Source organism: Scatophagus argus, chromosome 14, assembly GCF_020382885.2.
Source record: "Scatophagus argus isolate fScaArg1 chromosome 14, fScaArg1.pri, whole genome shotgun sequence".
Classification (NCBI taxonomy): Eukaryota; Metazoa; Chordata; class Actinopteri; family Scatophagidae; genus Scatophagus; species Scatophagus argus.
The window spans coordinates 17601172-17620960 of record NC_058506.1 but is presented as its reverse complement, the minus strand read 5'-3'; the positions used below and the strand labels follow the sequence as shown (position 1 = coordinate 17620960).

Below are 19789 nucleotides of genomic sequence, written 5' to 3'. Positions count from 1 at the left end.
AAGTGTGTAAAATCATGAATATGAAGCAAGATGTTTCAGAGAGAGGAAAAGATAGAAAGCGTACACACACCCACCCCTCCAAAGTAAATAAAGGTTAAAAAACTGGGTCACTGACAAGAAAGACTGAAGGAGACTTAAAAGGCAGAAGCAATAGCCAACACCCCCCCCCCAACAGAGTCCGATGCAAATATCATTCTTCATATGGCGGCTCAGGCAGACGATCTGGTAAAATGGCAAGCTGCAGCTGGGGGGAGACATGACCTAGTTTTGGAGATGGGTGGCTGAAAAAACAACCAAAACAACTACATGATTAATGCTGCTTTGCATGCCTGCATCTCCTGCAACTTGAGTCGGCTGTCATGTTTTTTTTAGCAACAGAATTTATTAATAGGGGATAACGAAGATGATTAAATGGAAGACCAAATGGAAGTTGCCGCCTGCTCTGAAGCTCAGCAGGTTTAAGTAAACGAGCACAAGTGTAGATACATTGTGACAGATCAGTAAAGTGCTGTACCCAAAATGATTAGATGATTGGTATCTGCCAGTTAATCTTTATATACTTTCCTTTGATTTTCCTGAATTGCTCTGGTGCACTGAACTCCTCCCATCTGGTGCTGTGTGCAGGCCAAAATAAATGCTATGACTTGTGAAGGGGGGTTGGTCCTACAACAACACACTTCTTCTCAGCTGGCCTCATATTAACGCCCACTGCAACGCTAAGAGCCTTTGAGTCATTTTAGGTAACAACCACTAATCAAAAGATCTTTTTGATTTCCAAAAAGAAGATTCTCTCACAGCAACCTGTCATCAATCTGTGATGTTCAGTGTGATCCAGGAGTTTGTGTGCTTTCGACTATGGTGCTTCAGTATTTACTTTTTTTTTTGTCTTTTTTGTCAAGTTTGTCTCATCTGCTTCTTCTAAAGTTTGTGCTTAAGTACAACCGCAAGAACAACACCCAGAAAACCTTTTGTATTCACTGCATGAGTGCCTTTCTTCTTGAGAAAAGTGTGAGACACAAAATGTCTCGCGGACAGACTGTGTGTTGGTGTACCTCTCGGTTTCATTGTTGGATGTCGGTGAAGCGTGAGAAGATCTAGAAAGAAGATTTCTAGAGAATGACACCAACAATTTCACTTCGACAACACTGTGATAATCAGATTGCTGTATGGTCATTATCTGCGGAAATGAAAAGAATGAAATGGGAGGGTAAGAAAAGGCGAAGTGAACTGTCAGTGAAATACTGAAAAAAATACCGTAATGAGGTAGAAAGACTTAATCTTTGATTAGAACGTATTCACACTTGACACATTTGGAGCAGTTGTCTAAAAACCTGGAGAGTCCCCACCATCACCAAAGATCAATTCGTTTGGGCATATGTGAATAAAGCAATCATATTCGGATGTGGGACAAAACAAGTTGGCTGAGCCAGCCAGGAAAAGATCTGTGGTGTGAAAGCAAATGAACCAAATTAACCACAGTGTATTCTGATAGCACATATGTGAATTTAGCTTGATTTCAAAAGCTAAACTACTCATAAATCCATCTGCTGCTGGTCAAATCTGTCCAGGAAGTGATCTCATAACTGATCCGTATAAGCCACACATACACACATCACATCACCTGGTAATTATGCTAACATGTATGCATGACAGCACCGGTTAACCTGATCAACTGGGCTAACCGGCCTTGACTAACAGATCAAAAGCTGCAGACACAGCTGTTCATGTATCCTATCCTGTGTACTATGTCAATCCATCAAGTCCATTGAAAAGTGCGTGACAACAGTGATCCAACAGTAATAAGGCCCAAATCACCACCGCATGTCTTCCCTTCCTGTCTCCATCTATCAATCATTGTTAATAACAAGTTCACAGCAAACTATGTATTGTATTTTAATAGGCTTTCGTAGCTTCGGAGTGAGAATGTCATCAACAGGAACTCGTTAAAACCAAGCGTCTTCTTGCCTACGCCACACGTGATGGCGGATGAGCAGAAAACGTGGGAATGAATTCCACGTCCCATGAATTTATATTTAGATATTTCTCACCCTTTCCCTGATGGTCTGAGTCAACCTGCCAGAAGTCGCTTTAGAAATAAAGTCACTAAGAGGGTCTGAATACTGAGTTAACTGACCAGGGTGAATTCACTTTTACATTTTATTTTTAGATTAAAACAAAATGTTAGTAGTAGACGTCAAGCAGCCATGTCCACCATTTAGGCTGAAGAACACCCAATTTTAATGCTTAGCAGAAGAAAAGATTTTGGCAAATGAACATTATGACAACATCTTATATTAAAACACTCCATCAGTCTCAGAAATGATAGCAAAATCCATCACTGTAGAACACTGTCACGTTAAATCTGGTATTTGCCATCCATTTTTCATTTCCTCCATCTATTATCTATATTAATTTAATCATTATCAATCACTGTCTATTCAGCTCTCGATCCCTCACTGTATTCCCACTCACCTTCCTTCTCCTCCTTTGCATCCATCATTCCCACCAATTATTTCCATCTCACTCTGTCAACCGAAGCCATCTTTTCCGCATCCACACTTCCTAATCCATCCTTATTTCCTTCACCCTCTTAGCAGCAAGTGTAAACAATGTTTTTGTTTACACTCACTTTTATACAACGGCTGGAGGCTGTGTTGATGCTTGTGTGTGTGTGCGTATGTGTGTGTGTTTATTTGCACTCATCTCCCAACTGGTATGTGTCAACATGCAAAACTCTCCGCCATCCAACCAGGCTGTCCATTCACGGGGCTTGGCACTCGGCGTGAGAGAGACTCTGTGTGTGCGTGCGTTTGTGTGTGTGTGTGTGTGTGTGTGTGTGTATGAATGATAGAGAGAAACTGTAACATCAGTCTGTGCATTCCTGTAGCTGTTTGCATCTGGTTGCCATGGGTTTTCACAGCTGTTTCTATCAGACCCTAATGAGCTCCAGCAGCTGCCTGCAAACACACACACACACACACACACACTTACTCATATATATGCACACGCTTGTATCTGTACACACAGTTACTTAACCATTAATACATGTCCAGAGGATTAAAATTTGTAACGTCTTGCGAGGATGCTGGCACGCCGACAAGTCAGCACAATAAAGGCTTTTGCCATTTGGACAGTGAGCCAGCTTCAACATCTGCACATCTGGATGCAGCTGCCTCAGACTCTAATTTTAACATATAAGTTGTCTGAAAATACTTGACGGTGCTTCACAGAGCTCGTCAATACCCCGAGGAAATTTTCCGATGTCCTAATCTGAATGCGATATCAACCCGGCGAGCATAAGCATTGAGAGAGAAAACGCTGAGAGGCCATTCAGCAGACTCACCGAGTTTTCCATCACGACGCTGAACCCACGACTTTCCTGTGGCTCACTTTTTGCGAAAACCGCGGCACTTCTGACAGATTACTTTCTTGATTGCTGATATCCACTGGCATTTTCCACTCTTAAATCCATTCAGTGATTTTCAGCTCTTGATGGTCGGCAAACGGCAATTCCAAATGAAAGCAGAGAAACAAGCTGGCTACTGCTTTTCTTGAAAATCTCGTTATTGACGATACAATCATCAAACACTAATGCACCACGGCCACAACAAACTTTTCTTACTGGCTGACAGGCGTCCATTAAAATCATGTAACATGAAACAAACATGCTTCCAGTCAACATCTTTAACAAAATATAATTAATTTTTTAACTCGCATTTTATCACAAAAGCAATTTTTAAAGAGTCAAACTATACTGATGAAACGCACTCACAGCAAATCAACTAGGCAGGAGAAACACAGCACAAATCTGTTATTTTTGTACATGTGACATTAGGAATTGAACATACTGACAACAAACCCAGTTTTATTTACTCATCACCGCATTCAGTTATCATTTAAACACTACCGCACTGCACGGCCATAACAGATAAATGTATCAACGTACACGTCCCACTGAATAAACAGTGAAAAACAGCAAGCACGCTACTAAAGTTGGACACTGTGGTGCAGGGTGACGGCAAGAATTAAGAGAAACAAAACTCCAGCCCTCACAGATTACCAGTCTTCTAATCAGTTAGTCACTTCTCATTAGTTGTCCCTGACGAACCACAACATGGTTTACTCGTGCAGGCTCTGCAGGTGCCACCTCTCCAGCACGCTGTCAGACTGTTAGAGATACAGAGATACAGACTGCATGCACTCTTGCACCTTCACACATGCGGTAAACACGCCCTCATGTACGTGCTTGTGACGATGGCGATGTAAACAACGAGTTTCACACCTGCTAAACCATCAGCTTTTCTGGGTTTATTTTTTTCTGGCATCCCTCGTCAAAACCACTTCCTTCCTCCCATGATGCACCGGGAGCGTCTCGCTCTCCTCATATCGCTTGTTGTTCGACAACCACTTCAGTGCCATCTGTCCAGGCATGTCCAAAATTAAAATCAACTATAACAGTGCGCACCTTAACATTTGGCCAGATTTTGAGACCTGTTATTGAGTGTGGCTGTGCAGACAAAAGCTCATATCCTAAACTCACAATATAAAGACACTGAAATTTCAGAATGCACAACAAGGTCAGCTGCTCTTATTGCTGTCATTTTCAGCAGATCAGATTTCTGCAGCCATCCTGTCATGATCCGGTGTGACATGTAACCAATCAGAAACAACACAATTCAATGTCAGTATATGTCACGAACAAACACTCTGGAATCTCCCCATAGATAACCCGATGACTGGACTGGTTTTAAGACTGAACAACAATGTGATCCACACAAAAAGATTCAAATCAAACAAGGACTCTGAATACAGACATTCCCCTGCTCGAGTGTGTGGTGTAACATTTCAGTACCACAAGCCTGGAAGAAATCCCCAGAATGCAAAGTGTGTGTATTCATGTTTCAGTCTCAAAAAGTGTGTGTGTGTGTGTGTGTGTGTCCCGTGCCCATGTTGCAGTGTTCTGACAAGTGTCACACAATCCCCTGGGGGACAGCAGGGGGATTTTCTCTGAAGAAGGAAAGCTCTACTTTTGTCAGAAGTGATGAAGCAAAGAGCTTCTCAGGAAAGACTTCTCACATTCTCACTGGTGACTCAGATCCACGGCAGTTACAACACATTACAGTGCATTTTCTCAAATTAGGCGTTTCCTCTCATTAACAGCGGGTGTATGAAAGCACAAATACACACTTGGTTTTCTACTTCTGTCATTTATTCAAAAGTTGCCCATAACCATTAACCACAAGGCCAAATATGCTATGCCCTGTGTGTGTGTGTGCGTACTGTATGGGGTAATGACTTCCTGTTTGTCTACAAAATTTTAAAAATCCTCAAATCTCCACCTTCATCTAAACTGAGATTTTTAAAACAAACAAACAAACAGCTAAACAAAAAAGGAAGCATTTGACGGATTCCTCCTTCGACTGACTGAAGCTCTCTAAACCACTTCTAAGGAAAGTCAAAGCCGGAGCAAAAGGCTCACAAAGGCGCAAATAGAGACGGCTCATTTTTAGAAAAGAGCTACGTTGTCATTACAACTCCTCAGTGTTTACCATTCGCCACACCTCCCTCAGCCAAGGGTGAGTATCATTCCATAAAATTGTCCACATTGTGAGCTGCTGTTCAATTTTCTTCGCAGCGGGGATGCACTGATGAGGATTTTTCCCTGCCTAAAGAAAAATGCCACCCCTTTCTTGACCTTGCTTTGACTTTTTGTTGTTTCACTGATGTCTGGCCTCCAACATCATCATCATCATCATCATCATCAAACATTTGTGTCCCATTCTCAAACATTTCCCAGAAACTCCGCAAACACAGCCAACGCACTTCACGCCAAGTTCCCATTCAGACCAAACACTTTTTGTATTAAACAGTGTATTGTATGCATAACACTGCAAACCAGAAAGCAAAGTTAAAAACCAGATGAATGTTTGCCTGGTCTGTCCATCCTGTCCTGGCATCTGGGCGTGTTTCAGAAGGCTGTTCCGTCTTTGGTTTTGGACGGATTACATTCCTATCTTACTGAGAAGCTTCTATTGCACTTACAGTAACATAACAAGCTGTTATTAACTCGAGTAACATCATCCCAACTTCACATGTCTCTCCATTGCTCTGTTCTGTACCGTAACACAGCCGTTCGGGGCTAAGCACTTGGTTTAACGCTTTGCAAGGCTAATTACTGAAACGTTAATGACATTAGAGCAGCAGAAGAAACGCGCTTAACATCAGCTACACAGTGCAACATCAGGAGAAAATAGAGTTTGTGTACTGCTTTGTCCATTCTGCCTTCTGTGTGTACCAAAGGAGGAAGATACTGGATTGGTGAATCTCCTTCCCAGGTTGTCAGATATCCACGGCATGCAGTCGATACGCAATGTGGATACCGTGACAAGCTGCCACAAAAACGCTGAATGCAAGAGGAAACCTTGTCTGCCATCAGGCCTTTTCCACCAGTGAGACTTGTTGACTTTTATTCTTGCTTATGAACTAGTTCAACAGCAAATGCCACATGTAAATGTGACATTTGGTGTTGGTAGCTGTTTTTCTGATCTATATTAGCCCAGTTTATCTAATGTTCAGATCCAAAAAACGTTTCTACATCCTTTTAATTAGTCAGGTCAAAAAGGAGGACAGTCTACATTATGCTTCGCCTTCAGGAAGGCAGAAACTACCCACACGTCACTCCCAGTTCACTGTCAGCTGCTGCGGTTAGCCATGTCCACAGTGTCTGTTTTCTGTTTGTGTCATGGCTGCTGCTCATTGTCTTCAAAGTAAAAAAAAAAAAAAGGAAAGAGCTGGCAGGATGGACAAATCAAAACAGTGGAGACACTTGGCAGGTGGAGTGAAGTGGCGCCCCTCTCCACAAAGCTGAAGAGCGGTTAACTGCTTCGCAAGTGGAAATGAGGAACAAGACCTTAAATGCCTGCTGCAGGCACCTTCAACGTCATCACAAAGGGTCATGATCTTTGACCTGTAAAACATACAACAAGTCGTTCCTGTTGCTTAAGGACACTGACATCACTGACATTACTAACACTTCTGACTACATGCTGACATGCAAGCTTCTTAAAACATTTTAAGAAGCCACAGGAGCTCATGTATGAGAGTTTTCCCTCAGTCAATAAACCTACATGGTTAATGGTAGATGAACTCTCTTGCTTTGGATTGAAGAAAACCAGACTTTATGTCTACAGCAACGACTAAACAAAGCTGACAAGTTCAGTGAAATTACATAATCAGCTACGCTTGCCAGCTTTGAATAACAAAACCATGTAAGTTGTCATATAAAATCAAGCCGAAGTTTTAATTTATCATCATCCATCCATATGCAAAGATACAGCTGAACTGCAAAGAAGTGCCGGTAGCTAAAAACTATAACAACGAGAACAATGCAATCTGTCAATATCACTTGGAACACTCCGCACTGCACAGAGCTGCACTGAACCTTTGTCAGATGTCACCCGCCTTTTTTTTTTTTTCAGCGTTCAACCTTTCCTGTCACTCACTGCCACCGAAAAAAAAAAAAGAAAGAAAGAAGAGTGATTACTACAAAAACATCATCGTTTATGAAAGAGCAGCACGGCCCAGAGCAAGACGAGGAGGAGGCAGCGTTATGAAAGGGAACGTGGCCCCTGGCTCTTTAGCTAAGGCCCGGGTCAGAGCACAGAGCTACAGTAGTAATTACTGAGAGGCTGATTGCTGACAGGACCTTCCAACAGCCTGTGGTTAACTGGATGGAGCTGAGGGGGAGGAAGCTTCAAATGCACAGGAATGACAGATGCTCTCCTGATGACTTGTACTTCAGGGTGGTTCGGGGGCATGCATGCCATTTTGCTCTCCTTTGAAAAGTCACAAAAAAGAAACATTTGTGCTGTGAACTTTAGATGGAGAAGGATGGGGAGAAATCATGGCAGAGGTGAAGACCAAATTACCCCCTAAAATGGAACTAATTCATTCTGTAAAAGATTTTTGTTTTAAGAGCGTTGCCGATCGGCTTCAGAATTTCAGAAGTGTCATCAGAGCCTGTTAGGGCCTCTCCTTTATTTAAAAATCACCCCTGCCCTGATCATTTTTAAGAGAAGATCTGATTTATTCCAAATGGCAGATAGTTATTTTTGGAGTGTAACTCTCCAAACAGCCTGAGACGAGCTCTCCTTAAACAGATTTGAACCCACTTCACTGACAGAGTGGGAGGAATGTGTGATTGTGGCAGGCTAAGCATTGCCACAACTGGTTCAGTGCACCATTTTCCAACTGGTTTATGCCAGTTTCTTCCTCAGGGTGGTCATTTGAGAGCCCTTGGGATTGTTCATCATGACCATATGGATGTTCCAACCTGGTATTTTAGCCAACCAGTCTGTGCCATCCATGCGCCTGGTTGATTTAGCTGTGGTGACGGAGATGGCTGTATTTACATTGGACAGAAGTGTTTGTTCCAGTCAGGAGCTGATATATAGCTGCACTGAATGGATCAGGCCTGTTACAGTCTTAAATCTAAGCGGGACACTGGCGTACGGCACAGAGCTGATGCCACAAATGGTCTTTATTCATCAGATTAGCCTTTGGAGTAACTTAATTTTGTCTCTGTGTAGACTTTGCATGCTGTGGTGTGCAGGGTTTTGTCGTCTTTCACAAATCTTCAGCGCAACAGCAATCAGCTCTGCATAAGAAACAACCCCAGTAGCAACTGTGCCGTCTGAGTCACCAGCTTTTGGTTGCTAATCTGGTTAAGATTAGCCACTGGATCATAAAAGCTGCACATCATGCCAGTCGTCAGCAACCCCAACAACCAGAGTTGGAACCTGACCATTTATAACAATTCAGCAAAGCCACAACAAATAACAGACAGCAGTGAAATGGAGCAAAACTGCAAGCTTGTAATGGACAAACAGAGACTGTGTTGCTGTACAAGTCTGAGTGACTGAACCAAACTGCCACACTAACTTACCTCTGATGGTTTCTTGTGCTGGTGGCGGACCCATGTGCTGCTGGTGCCCGTATTCTTGGATGACCTGGACCACGACGTCACCTGACCTGTAACAATTTAAAAAAAATAAATAAATGTAATCAAGACCAACAAAAATCTACTTTAGTGACCTCTCAGGGGGTGCTCGGAAGAGAAAGCATAAAAACGTTTCTGGTAAACTTTTCTGACCTTCTTTCTCGAGTTTGTGACAGAGCTGTAAAGAGGAAGTGCTTCAAATCTTCGCTCATGAGGAGCAGAATGTCTGACAAACTTAGTCTGTGTTTGATTTGTCAAGAATGAAGGGGGGAGGGGTCTGCAGATCAGACTTTATGTACACGGCGCACGTTCAAATTCACTCCAAAGAAACTTTATTGTCCCACTGGAGAACATTGTTTTGCAGAGAGGGTTTACAAATACCATAAAACACGGTAACAGCAGCCGTTATGAGAAAATCAGTTACTTACTCAAGTGCAAAAAGCTGCTCATCAGTACAAAAAAGTTAATAAAATGAACGTGTGTTGGAGCTCACGACGGAGGCGCCGCAGAGAGACAGGAAAGGAAAGCAACCAAAACAAAAAGATTCCCGGTGACTTTTCCAACGCCCGTGGCGGCACTACCACAGAGTCAGGCCTTTAATTGAAGCAGAATGACGATGATCTATTAAGGGGTTTAATAAGTAATGACAGTATAAATAGCATCTTGTTAAGCAGTTAGTCCACTGTGGTCCTTTACAACCTCATTAATACACAACTTAATGGCAATTAACCAGACACTGGAGCAAATATCCCACCCACCGCTTCAATCAGAAAGCCTGTGTGTGTGTGCATGTTTGTGTATGTGCCAGAGAAGGAGCATGTATGTGAACATGGGTGTGTGTGTGTGTGTATGTGTAATTTAATTTATGGTGTTTTTCTGTATGTTTTAAATCACAAATCGCTTCAACATGTTACAGAGCCGCACGCTCGTTTTCATCTGCGCGCTTTCTTCAAGGCTGTCATTAAAAATTGCATCACACTGGCAATTAAATTACATCATGCTGGCATAATGTAAAAAACAAATTTGCCAATAGTGTGTAATGTAGCATATTGTGACTGTGACTGTATGTGTATGTGTGTGTGGTGTGCGTGCTGCCTCCTACTCACCATATTTCCCTCGCCGCCACAGCAGTACTGCCACCGTGCTAATTTTACTTGTGACATCTGAACAACTAACAGCACCGAGGGCAGAACTGCTGTCAGGCTTGTCTTCAAAATTACTGACTCCCTCTCTCTGCACACACACACACACGAACATACACTGTATAGACAGCTGCCAGCACACCCATGTTTTTTTCCCCACGCATGCACGCTCATAAACACATACAGCCACACTTTTGTCCACCATCACACACATTTTGCTTCAGATGTCCCAATCTCTCAGAGCTGCACGGTTTAATATACTCAACATTACACACAGAGCTGCTAAGACACTTCCACTGCCACAACACGACAGGAAATATGGTGTGAACTGACAGCCATTCAAATTAATCCTCCACTCAGCTGTTCTGGGTGGTGGTGTCAAAGTGGACCACCTAACAGACCGTGGGTGGGACACAATGTGTGCGTGCTGTCCTGCTCGTCCAACTCGCTGCTCAGTAAAAAACGCGCAAACAGAGATCTGGGCAGCAGAGCTGTTTTGCCTTTCAGTGGACAGCGATGGCAGTAACAGAGCCGAACAGACGTCTGTGTAAAAAGGGCGAGACGGCAGGACAGGACGCACACTGTTCCACGCAATGCTGTGCTACACGTCACGCCTGGTTTGCCTCTGCAGGCTATGTAACAATCGCACACATGGGGATGGCATTACGTCGACCCTGTGTGGTTCATTGTAAACAAGCTAAGGCCCAGCGACAGTCCTTTTTCACAGAGGAATTACAGCATCCCATCGCATAAAAAGGACCAGTGAGACCTTGTGTTTATCCTTTAAAAGTAAACTGAGGCAGAAAGAAACTCAGGTTTGTCCAGGAACAAACACAAAAGACACAAAAACACAGTGTGAGGGGTAAGGAGGCATTTTAAATAGCTGTAGGTGTGTTCATTTTTTTAACGCATCTCAATTTCAGCACACCAGGCAGAACTCACGTCACCAGAACCTCCATCATCAAAACACCAAAGATGCTGGAGAATCTCCAACATGGCCCACTGGATGCTGGAGGCGGAACACTTTACTGAGACATTTATGTCGTTAATTTCCTTTCATTTTTGTCACAGATTTGTACATACAGCCCTGAGAGCGTTTGTCCACAAGCGTGTGCGTGCGTAGGAGTGCTCTGCATACACATGTTCAGGGGGACTGTGTGCTAATCTGCAGGACTCGTGCCTCTGCATGCCACTACAGAGTGTGTATGCATGTGTGTGTGTGTTTGCAGGTTACATCCACATGCCCCACATGAAGCAGCTGCACCACTCCATCACTGCGGCCAGATAACCAAACGGGTCTGCAGCGCAGTTGGAGGTTACCATCATGTCCGTGTGTTAATTAAAAGCTCCGCTTGGTGCACGGCAGCCAAAATTATCATGGGCATCCTTCAATTAGAAACCTGATAACCTCATGTCAACAGATGCAGCTGGAGCCCACACGGCACCGACCGGGGGAAGCTAACGGCTAACAGCTAATTATAAAGCAGACAGCATGGCCTTCAGCACGAGGCTCGGTCAGGTCTGAAAAGCAGCCTGTTAAACCTGCGGTAAAAGACTTAATACATGCAGACCTGTGACCACATAACAGTTAAACCTGTGCAAGGTCACTTCAGCCTCGGCTGGGCCCACTGCAGTAAAACAGTTTTTCAAGTTTTAATCACAACATTGCCAAGAATTCATCTCCACACATCTAAATTTTAAAAAGCTTTTGAAATGAAAAGGCTCAGGGCATTCCTCACCATGAGAGCTCACAACTTTACTTCTGTTTGACTCTCAAAAGCAACATCTGAAAAGATTCCCTTTTCTGTTATTGAAGAACCATCATTCCTTTGGTTGAATTTTCTATCACACTGTGAAGAGGAAATTTGATTTTCACATTGAAGAAAATCCTAAAATAAGATGTTTTATTCTGAAGAAGAGAAAAAATTAGCCAATAGAAAAGGGAAATTACTTTTCAAAATGTTACTCCTTTACTATTAATGTTACTATTAATTTTAGGCATCTGGCTGAGGGACAGCAGAAAAGTTTAACTATTTAAAATAAAGACATGCAACATTCTTTGACAGCTGGAGAAAAGAAGACTAAGCCACTTTACTCTGGTTCATGTTACACAGGATAACTCTGTTATTTAATCTTCAGCCTAGCATTAAAATAATATTTGTACTCAACAGTTTGTTTTGTAGCTCACAGATCTATCTAACTTTCTGTCTACTCGAGTAACATTAATCCCTCCAGTGCAACTCCAGCTGAGTAAAACTATTATTCATTCAATGACACGATTAACCATCAAGTTCAAATTCATTCTGTGTTTGAATTAGAATTTTGCAGAATTAAACTTAATTCATGTTTCTTGGGGCGAGCGTAAACCTCCTCCGCACTATTTTTACACCTGCTTCTTCAGAGGCAAAAGAACTTTCAATGCTCTCATACTTACGCATCATGCTTACACACCATTCATATTTCTATTGCAGTTTGAAAAGAGGAAGTCTTAATGAGCAGGCGAGGGACGGGCGACAGCCGAGAGAGGAAGAAAGTCTGCATGGAGAGTGAATACTGGAAATATCCTGCAGGAGCTGACTAAAACCAGACAGCTCAGCGTACAGCAGCAGCACAGGAACTCACTTTTCTGACAGTTTCTGGTTTCTTACTACCTCTCGCTACACACACACACACACACACACACGCACACACACACACACACACACACACACACACGCGCGCGCGCACACACTCCCTCTCCTTCTCTTTATCTCTCTCTCCAACTTACTGTCGGTTGTGTCGGAGTCGTTGCTGCTTGTGGAATACTTTCTCCTCTTCTTTTCGCTCTCCATCTGTCGAGGGGGGTTGTCAGGGAGGGAGGGAGGGAGGGAGAGGGAGAGGGAGAGAGAGAGGGAGAGAGGGAGAAATGAGTGAGAAGATGTTCACCATGAAAACACAAGTGTTTATGAAATAACGCGCTGATGATGGCACCAATCTGTCAGAGCCTCCTGCAGGCGGCCTGCCAGAATAAACTGACTCGATCACCGTTACGCATTAGCGCTGCAGACTCACAGGGAACTTCACAATGATGCAGTTGTTCTGCTTCTGCGCATACAGTGGGAGTCCTTGTACGTGTCGACTGTGTATTCATCTGGCATTAGTGTTGTATTCATTGGCACCTATTGTGCGAGCCCCCTTTTATGCATCTTCTTTATTACTGTAGTTACGTCTTTCTTTAATAGAGCACAAGCGAATCAACGCAAGCTTCTCTCAACCAACTAAAAGTAGGACATTTTTGAAGCTTTAAGCAGCAGAGAAGGGCTTTTTTCCCATGTTTCTCTCCATGTTGTATCTCCATAATGAGGATATCTGTAACTTTAAAAACTGAGGTTTGCGCTGCACACTAAGTTGATCCATTTTAATGTGAACCTTGTACAAATTTTTATGCACAGACTATAGTGACCTTAACTTTCTGTGAAATTTTATCTTATCTGAATGGTTTCCAAAGGAAATTAAACATGATTACAATTAGACACTAAAAGTAAAAATAAAACATTCAATCTTTCATCATTCAAAATCCTGTGAAAATATTGAGTGAAAACATGAAAATCAACAAATCAGAAATTGCCACCAACTTAATCCAACAGCAACACTATGCAATATTTCTGTGACACTTTGTACTGAATGAATTCTGTTATCTGAAATGAATGAGCCTCAATATAAGTGATATGTGTGTTTCTGTGGTAAGATGACCAAAGAAACACACATATTTGCTGCTTTCCTTTGTGGGTTTATGTCAGTCCGCACACTTAAATGAACCCAAAATTACACCCATTTTCCACGAGAGACAACAAGTGTAATGCGTTCAATCCACAAGTGTTGTACAGAGAACGCAATTTCACTTCAATTCGCGAGTAACAACAGTTGAAAATCACTTTAATTGTGCTACTGTTGAGTGCGAGTCTCACTTCAAAGCTGGAGAGAACAGAGGAAGATTGGAGGGAGAGAACTGAGATAGCAACATGGGGCTACTTAAAGGACACTGACTGCATTCAGCAGAGACACGCTGCAAAAGCAACTCAATTTTCTGTATAGGAAGGGAGAGAGAGAGAGAGAAAGAAAAAGAGAGTTTAGACTAAATAAATAAAGTAACAGGCAAGAGAGTGACAGAAAGGCAAAGGAGGAACATCAGAGTAAAAGGACAGAGTGCATCAGAGAGGAAAAGGTCAAAAACAAGTCAAACAAAAGAAGGTGTAGCAAAAGCTGAAATCGCACCTTTCGCATTTTGAAATGTTAGAGCAAATGTGCAGAAAGGCTCTCAGCTGAAAGCTCGATGGAGTGACAGTAGGAGGAATAAGATTAAGAGAAGAGGGTACAAATAGAGACAACTAACCAGCCACGCCACTCCGGTACAGACAGAAAGTAATGCAGATAAACACAACAGCCCAAGCGCTCAAGGAATGACTTGATTAGTCTGAAAATAATGTGAATCATGTCGCACGACCTCCACAGTCACCCACAGCTGACTCCAGTGGAGAACCACAGATTTGACTGATCTACACCGGGGTTAAGGAGCACCAATGCTCCTCTGGCTTGTAGAAGATCAACACCATATTCAATCCATTTTATGATCACTTGTCCTTTAATCTGTCAACTTTGTCAACTGAGAGTAAAGTCTCAGTGGGCCACCGAAGAAGATTCACCAGCACTCGCAGGTAAGAGAAGAAGAGCGTGAAGAAATGTCTGAATGTCACCTTCTTTATACTATTGTATGATGATTCAAGATTAATATATTAAAGTCAGGGGTGTCTTTAAAAAAGTGTCCCTGCCAAGGATTAGAGTGAAAAGAAAAATACAAGAAAGAGCCTGAAGAAATCTCTTCCACTAGCCACTCGAGGTCCAAAAGCAGAAAATACGTATACACAGAGAGAGAGAAAGAGCCACTATGAGGAAAAAAAAGGAGGGCATGGGTCAAGAGAATCTGAGAGAGAGAGAGAGAGCTGAAGCAAAAGAAAGCGACAGATGGAGTCAAGAAGTCAAAAGGAGGTTTTATCCGACTGCTAGACTGAGGCAGGAAAGCCAAAAGAGGAGGAGGTGGGTTACAATCTTCAGTGTGGAGGACGGAGATTTATGTGGCCATAAAACTGGGCTATTCCCGCTTATATGGGGCTCTTCCTGTACCCCAGCCTCCCCGCCTGCCCCGCACGCACTTAACTACTCTGACATTTATGCTGACACAAAAACACGCCGCTTCTCCACTGCCTCTGTTTCCATTCCAAGTCCTTCCTTCTTTCTCTCTTTCCCTTTCTCCTCACCCCCCTCCCCCCGACTCTCACCCCTCTCCATCTTCCCTGCCTTACAATGCCAGGGACACAGGGAGCCTGCGGAGTAAGGTTAAGTACATTATTGACTTCCTCAGCCTCTCTCGCTTCTCTCTCCATCTTTGCACCTCTTCCCATCTGTCTGGCTCTACCTCATCTTCCTGCCTTTAAGGAGAGTGTTTAAGTACATCATCGACTTCCTCCAGCTACGTCCGTCTGACTTCAAGTCTGCACGCTCGGATCCATCTCAGGGTTTCCCCTCGCCTATTAAACACTCAGGCGACCCACCTAAACCACACATTTTTCTTTTGTTTTTTTGAAGCAATCGGGTCGATTTTTTTCCTGACCACCCAAAGGAAAATGTGAACACTAAGAAAAAAAATGGCATAAAACAGTTTTGAGTTTTGTGTTTGCTTATTGTCTGGGTTGTTCTGGGAGGAAGTGGTACAGATGTAAGCAAACACGGAGGACAAATACATCCCAACTTTTCCCCGATGAATTAGCATAAGAAGGCTGATTTTGACCAGAAATATTTACAGGTCAGTTTTATGACAAGCATTTATCACGAGTTGGGAGACATTTTAACAAATAGCTCCGACAGTCCCACTGTAGCTCCAAGAGCAAAGCCCCCCACCCCGGTCTTTTCTCTTTCACAGCCATGAGTTCTCAGCTGCAGTGCTTCCAGCTTGGCTAAGAAACTCCATCATTTGTCAGTGTTGGCTGGCTCTGCGCTGCAGAGTAGCTGGCTGGTCAGGCGGTTGGTGATGTGAAGAGTAACAGCTTCACAGCGATTACACTTTTCCTGTTGAACTCCTTCCTGGGTAGGAGAAGAGGCAGCCGGTGAGAGCATGTGTACTGGGGTAAACACATCTGTAGTCCACAGCACAAGCACATTAACAAATCTCGGCCCAGTTGGGCTTCAGCAGAAGTTCGCAGTAATTAAGCAAAGGTGGTAATGATAAAGTCCATTATGGCTGAATTCCACAAACCTCCACATACCAATGCATTGTGTACGCAAATCTACAGACTCTAAGGTCGGCAGATTCAGCCATCGAGGACTAACAGCTTTCGCTTTAAACATTTAAATAACTAAGCTTTAAGGGCTGTGGAAGCGAAATCCATTTTGTTTTGTGTGCGTTCTGAGATCTCACCTGTGTGATCAACAAGGCCTCAAAAACTCAAATTCAATCAACCAGACTATACGTTTTTGGAAAACTTTTCACACTGACATATCAGTGAGCTTGTGGCTAACAGCTGACATTTGGTTTTCATTTGGTTTGCTGACGACACTAACCAGTCGTCACTTGGCTTAGCGCGAAGATCCTGAAACGTATTCTCTGTTGTGTGAAGACAGCCCTCGGTGCTTCTCCCTGTAATTTTGGTTTTTCTCTGTTGGAGAATAATTCGGAGTTTGGTTCCACTTTCAGCGTTTTAGTTGTGAAACCGTGTTTGGGTGTGGATGTTGTGATAAATGCCATAAGCAGAAGCCTGACGCTTGATTTTATGCCTGCTCCGAAGGGAAAACTGGACTGGACTGGACTGACCAAAGTGGGGAATCATCACCAGCCGCGCCAACAAGTTTTCTATCACTTTCACAACAAAAACAATGCCTCAGTCATTGTGTTTCCATTCCATTTATTGACTACTGCATAGACAAACTGTTCTGTGACTCATGCTAACTGATTTATGGAACACATCCAGTTAAAGCATTTACTGCCTGTCGGCATCTTTAGTGACAGAATCAGAGGTTCAGTGTCTCCGTCACATGCAGCTGTCATCGGGATGAACCTGTGACTGTATACAGACAGGACAGTCACTTTCACCTCTTGTTCTGGTGGCAGCCCGGCATTTCTAAACGTGTGTGTAGGCAGAGAAGTGCTGACCCGTTAAAGCGAAAGAACTGACAGTAATTGGAAATGTCACCGTATCTCGTTAATATCCTCTTCCCTTCGCTCTTGGAGAAGGATCACCGAAGCCACGAGGAAGAGCTCTGCAGCTGCCAAAAAGTCTCCGAGTTCATTTTCTCCATCTCTCCATCTGTCTTATTCTGCCTCCACCTGATATCCCTCTTTTTCCTTGCACCCGCTCATCCTCAGTTTCCATGTCCGCTGTATGTATCTCTGTCTCTCTTTCACTCATGCTGTACACACAACCCTGTCTCAATCAGTCCAGCGAACCAGAGCCCAGACTGCAGATTGAGATATTACTTCTTCCTCTGGAGAGACCAAGTGGGTGAAGGAGGGGGAAAAAAAAAAGAAGAGACTCTCAAATGTACAGCTTCATCTCAATCAGCCCAGTGAACCAGACTCCGGGTCTGCATTGGGTTACTTCACGAACACAAAAGCAAACGGGGAGACAGATCCAGAGAGCGAGGAGAGTCATAAACCGGGTGAAAGTCTGCAACGGTCGGTCAGCTGGCTTTCCAAACAGCTTTAACAGATGGTACAGGAATTGTATTGCGCTTGTCTCGAGAGCCACAATTCAAATACTATAAGTCACTTTTTATATTTCTGTATCCATTTTTTATTATTTTTTTTTACACTTCCCAGAAAAAAAGTCCCCTTTAGTGCACTGGAAGTTGATATCTCTTACATTCCCTGCAGCAGCCAGTTTAAATCAAAAGCAACAGGTTTCAATCTTGCCAGTGTTATTCCTGCACTGGATTCAGGAGGTCCTACGAGAATACAACGTATATATTGTTTCACACATGTAAATACCCGTATTTTTAGATTTTTAACACATGTAAATACCTGTATTTTTAGATTTGTTTTTGTTTATCCTATTTTTATATCTTTCACTTTTCTTTCTTGGTCGGGAAAACTGCAAGTGCAATGTCTGTATGAAAAAGAATTTCCCTTCGGGGATAAATAAAGAAATTCTGATTCTGATTCTGAAATGCTTTGTGTCATTCTTTCTTCTATAACACGGATGCCCGAAACTAATTTCCAAAGCAAAGTGTCCACCTGCTGTGCACTGGTACAGCAAACAAAACTGGCAGAAAAGACAAAAAAAACAAACAAACAAAAACGCGAATAAGTCATGACAGACTGTTGCACTACGACTCACAATATCAGTTAATAAAACGCTAATGGACTGCTTATGCTCATACAAATCTCATATGTAGCATGAACACGCAGCAAACACTGCAGTGCTCTGTGTGTGTGTGTGTGTGTATGCATTAAACTGCCTTATCGTACTATTGGTTTTTGCTTCGTTATGATCCCACACTGTACCAGCACTGTCTAAACCTGCACCCTGTCAGAACTGAAGCACGACAATAGCTGGAGGCAACCAGCTGTCAGAGTCAATGAAACCATGTTGCACAAGGGAGCGAACACTATCAGACTGAAAGAAACACAACCACAGTGCAAAATAAAGTGGGTTTGGTTTGGCTGAACATTTCTGACAAATTAAAAAAAAAAAGAAAAAAAACAACAACCACAAAAACAGATCTCCTGGCTAAATAAATAAAGAACAAATAAAGTTTTAAAGAAGCAAAGATAAAGGAGGAGGAGGAATCACAGAGAAAGACACCAATATGTGAGTGAGAAGAGGAAAGGAGTGATATCCCAAAAGATGGAGTAAGACAGAAAGACGTGAGTTAGACTAAAAGGAAAATCCAGACAGTGGGAATATATATATATATATATATATATATATATATATATATAACACCAAGAAAGACAAACAAGTCAGAGGAAGACAGCAGGAAGCACACAGTTAAAGCAGCTCTGCTCATCTCCACACAAACAACAATGTACAGCGCACACTGAAAACATAACCGCCCTTACATTTAAACGTGCTGTAATCACCATGCTATATTAAACAGAACCTGCTTCCATAATGAGCTCATTAGTTTAAATAATATGCTAATGGTGTGAATAAGAACTCTGGGTCTTCAAACAACTGGGAGAAACAATTTTAGCAGCAAAATAATTTTTTCCTTGTTATTATGCAGATTTAATAGGAGGAACCTGTAGTGCAATCTTGGCAAAGGTTATTTTATTCTCAGTGATGTGTAGACACACAAGCAGCAGCACCACCATGTAGGGATGCCGGGATATAAAAATCAAGCTGACATATGCAGTCTATACACCAGCAAACTTAACAGCACATTCAAACACACACAAACACACACATGCACACTGTGACAGTTGGCATATTATCTATATGCTGCCCTGTGGCCGAGCTACTTTACAGTTAAAGAGCTATGTGACTGGGATGTGGCCTCCTTTTTATACATAGCTCACATTAGCCGAGGGGAAATGAATGGCAGCCCGACAATGCAGTGCACACACACACACACACACATACACAACAGCTGAAATGGCCAACAGTATGGCTAATAA

At 42.8% G+C, this 19789-nt stretch overlaps 1 protein-coding gene across 3 annotated transcripts in view; it reads right to left on the bottom strand.

Moving 5' to 3' along the window:
- Window positions 1-19789, bottom strand: part of jade2 (jade family PHD finger 2) — a 145339-nt gene that overhangs the window by 112104 nt on the left and 13446 nt on the right. For all 3 annotated transcript variants that reach the window (XM_046410807.1, XM_046410808.1, XM_046410809.1), the window contains exons 2-3: window positions 12908-12971; window positions 8945-9030 (exon numbers count right to left, since the gene is read on the bottom strand). In XM_046410807.1, the coding sequence (XP_046266763.1) occupies window positions 8945-9030; window positions 12908-12971 (150 nt within the window). The remainder of the gene's footprint in view (window positions 1-8944; window positions 9031-12907; window positions 12972-19789) is intronic.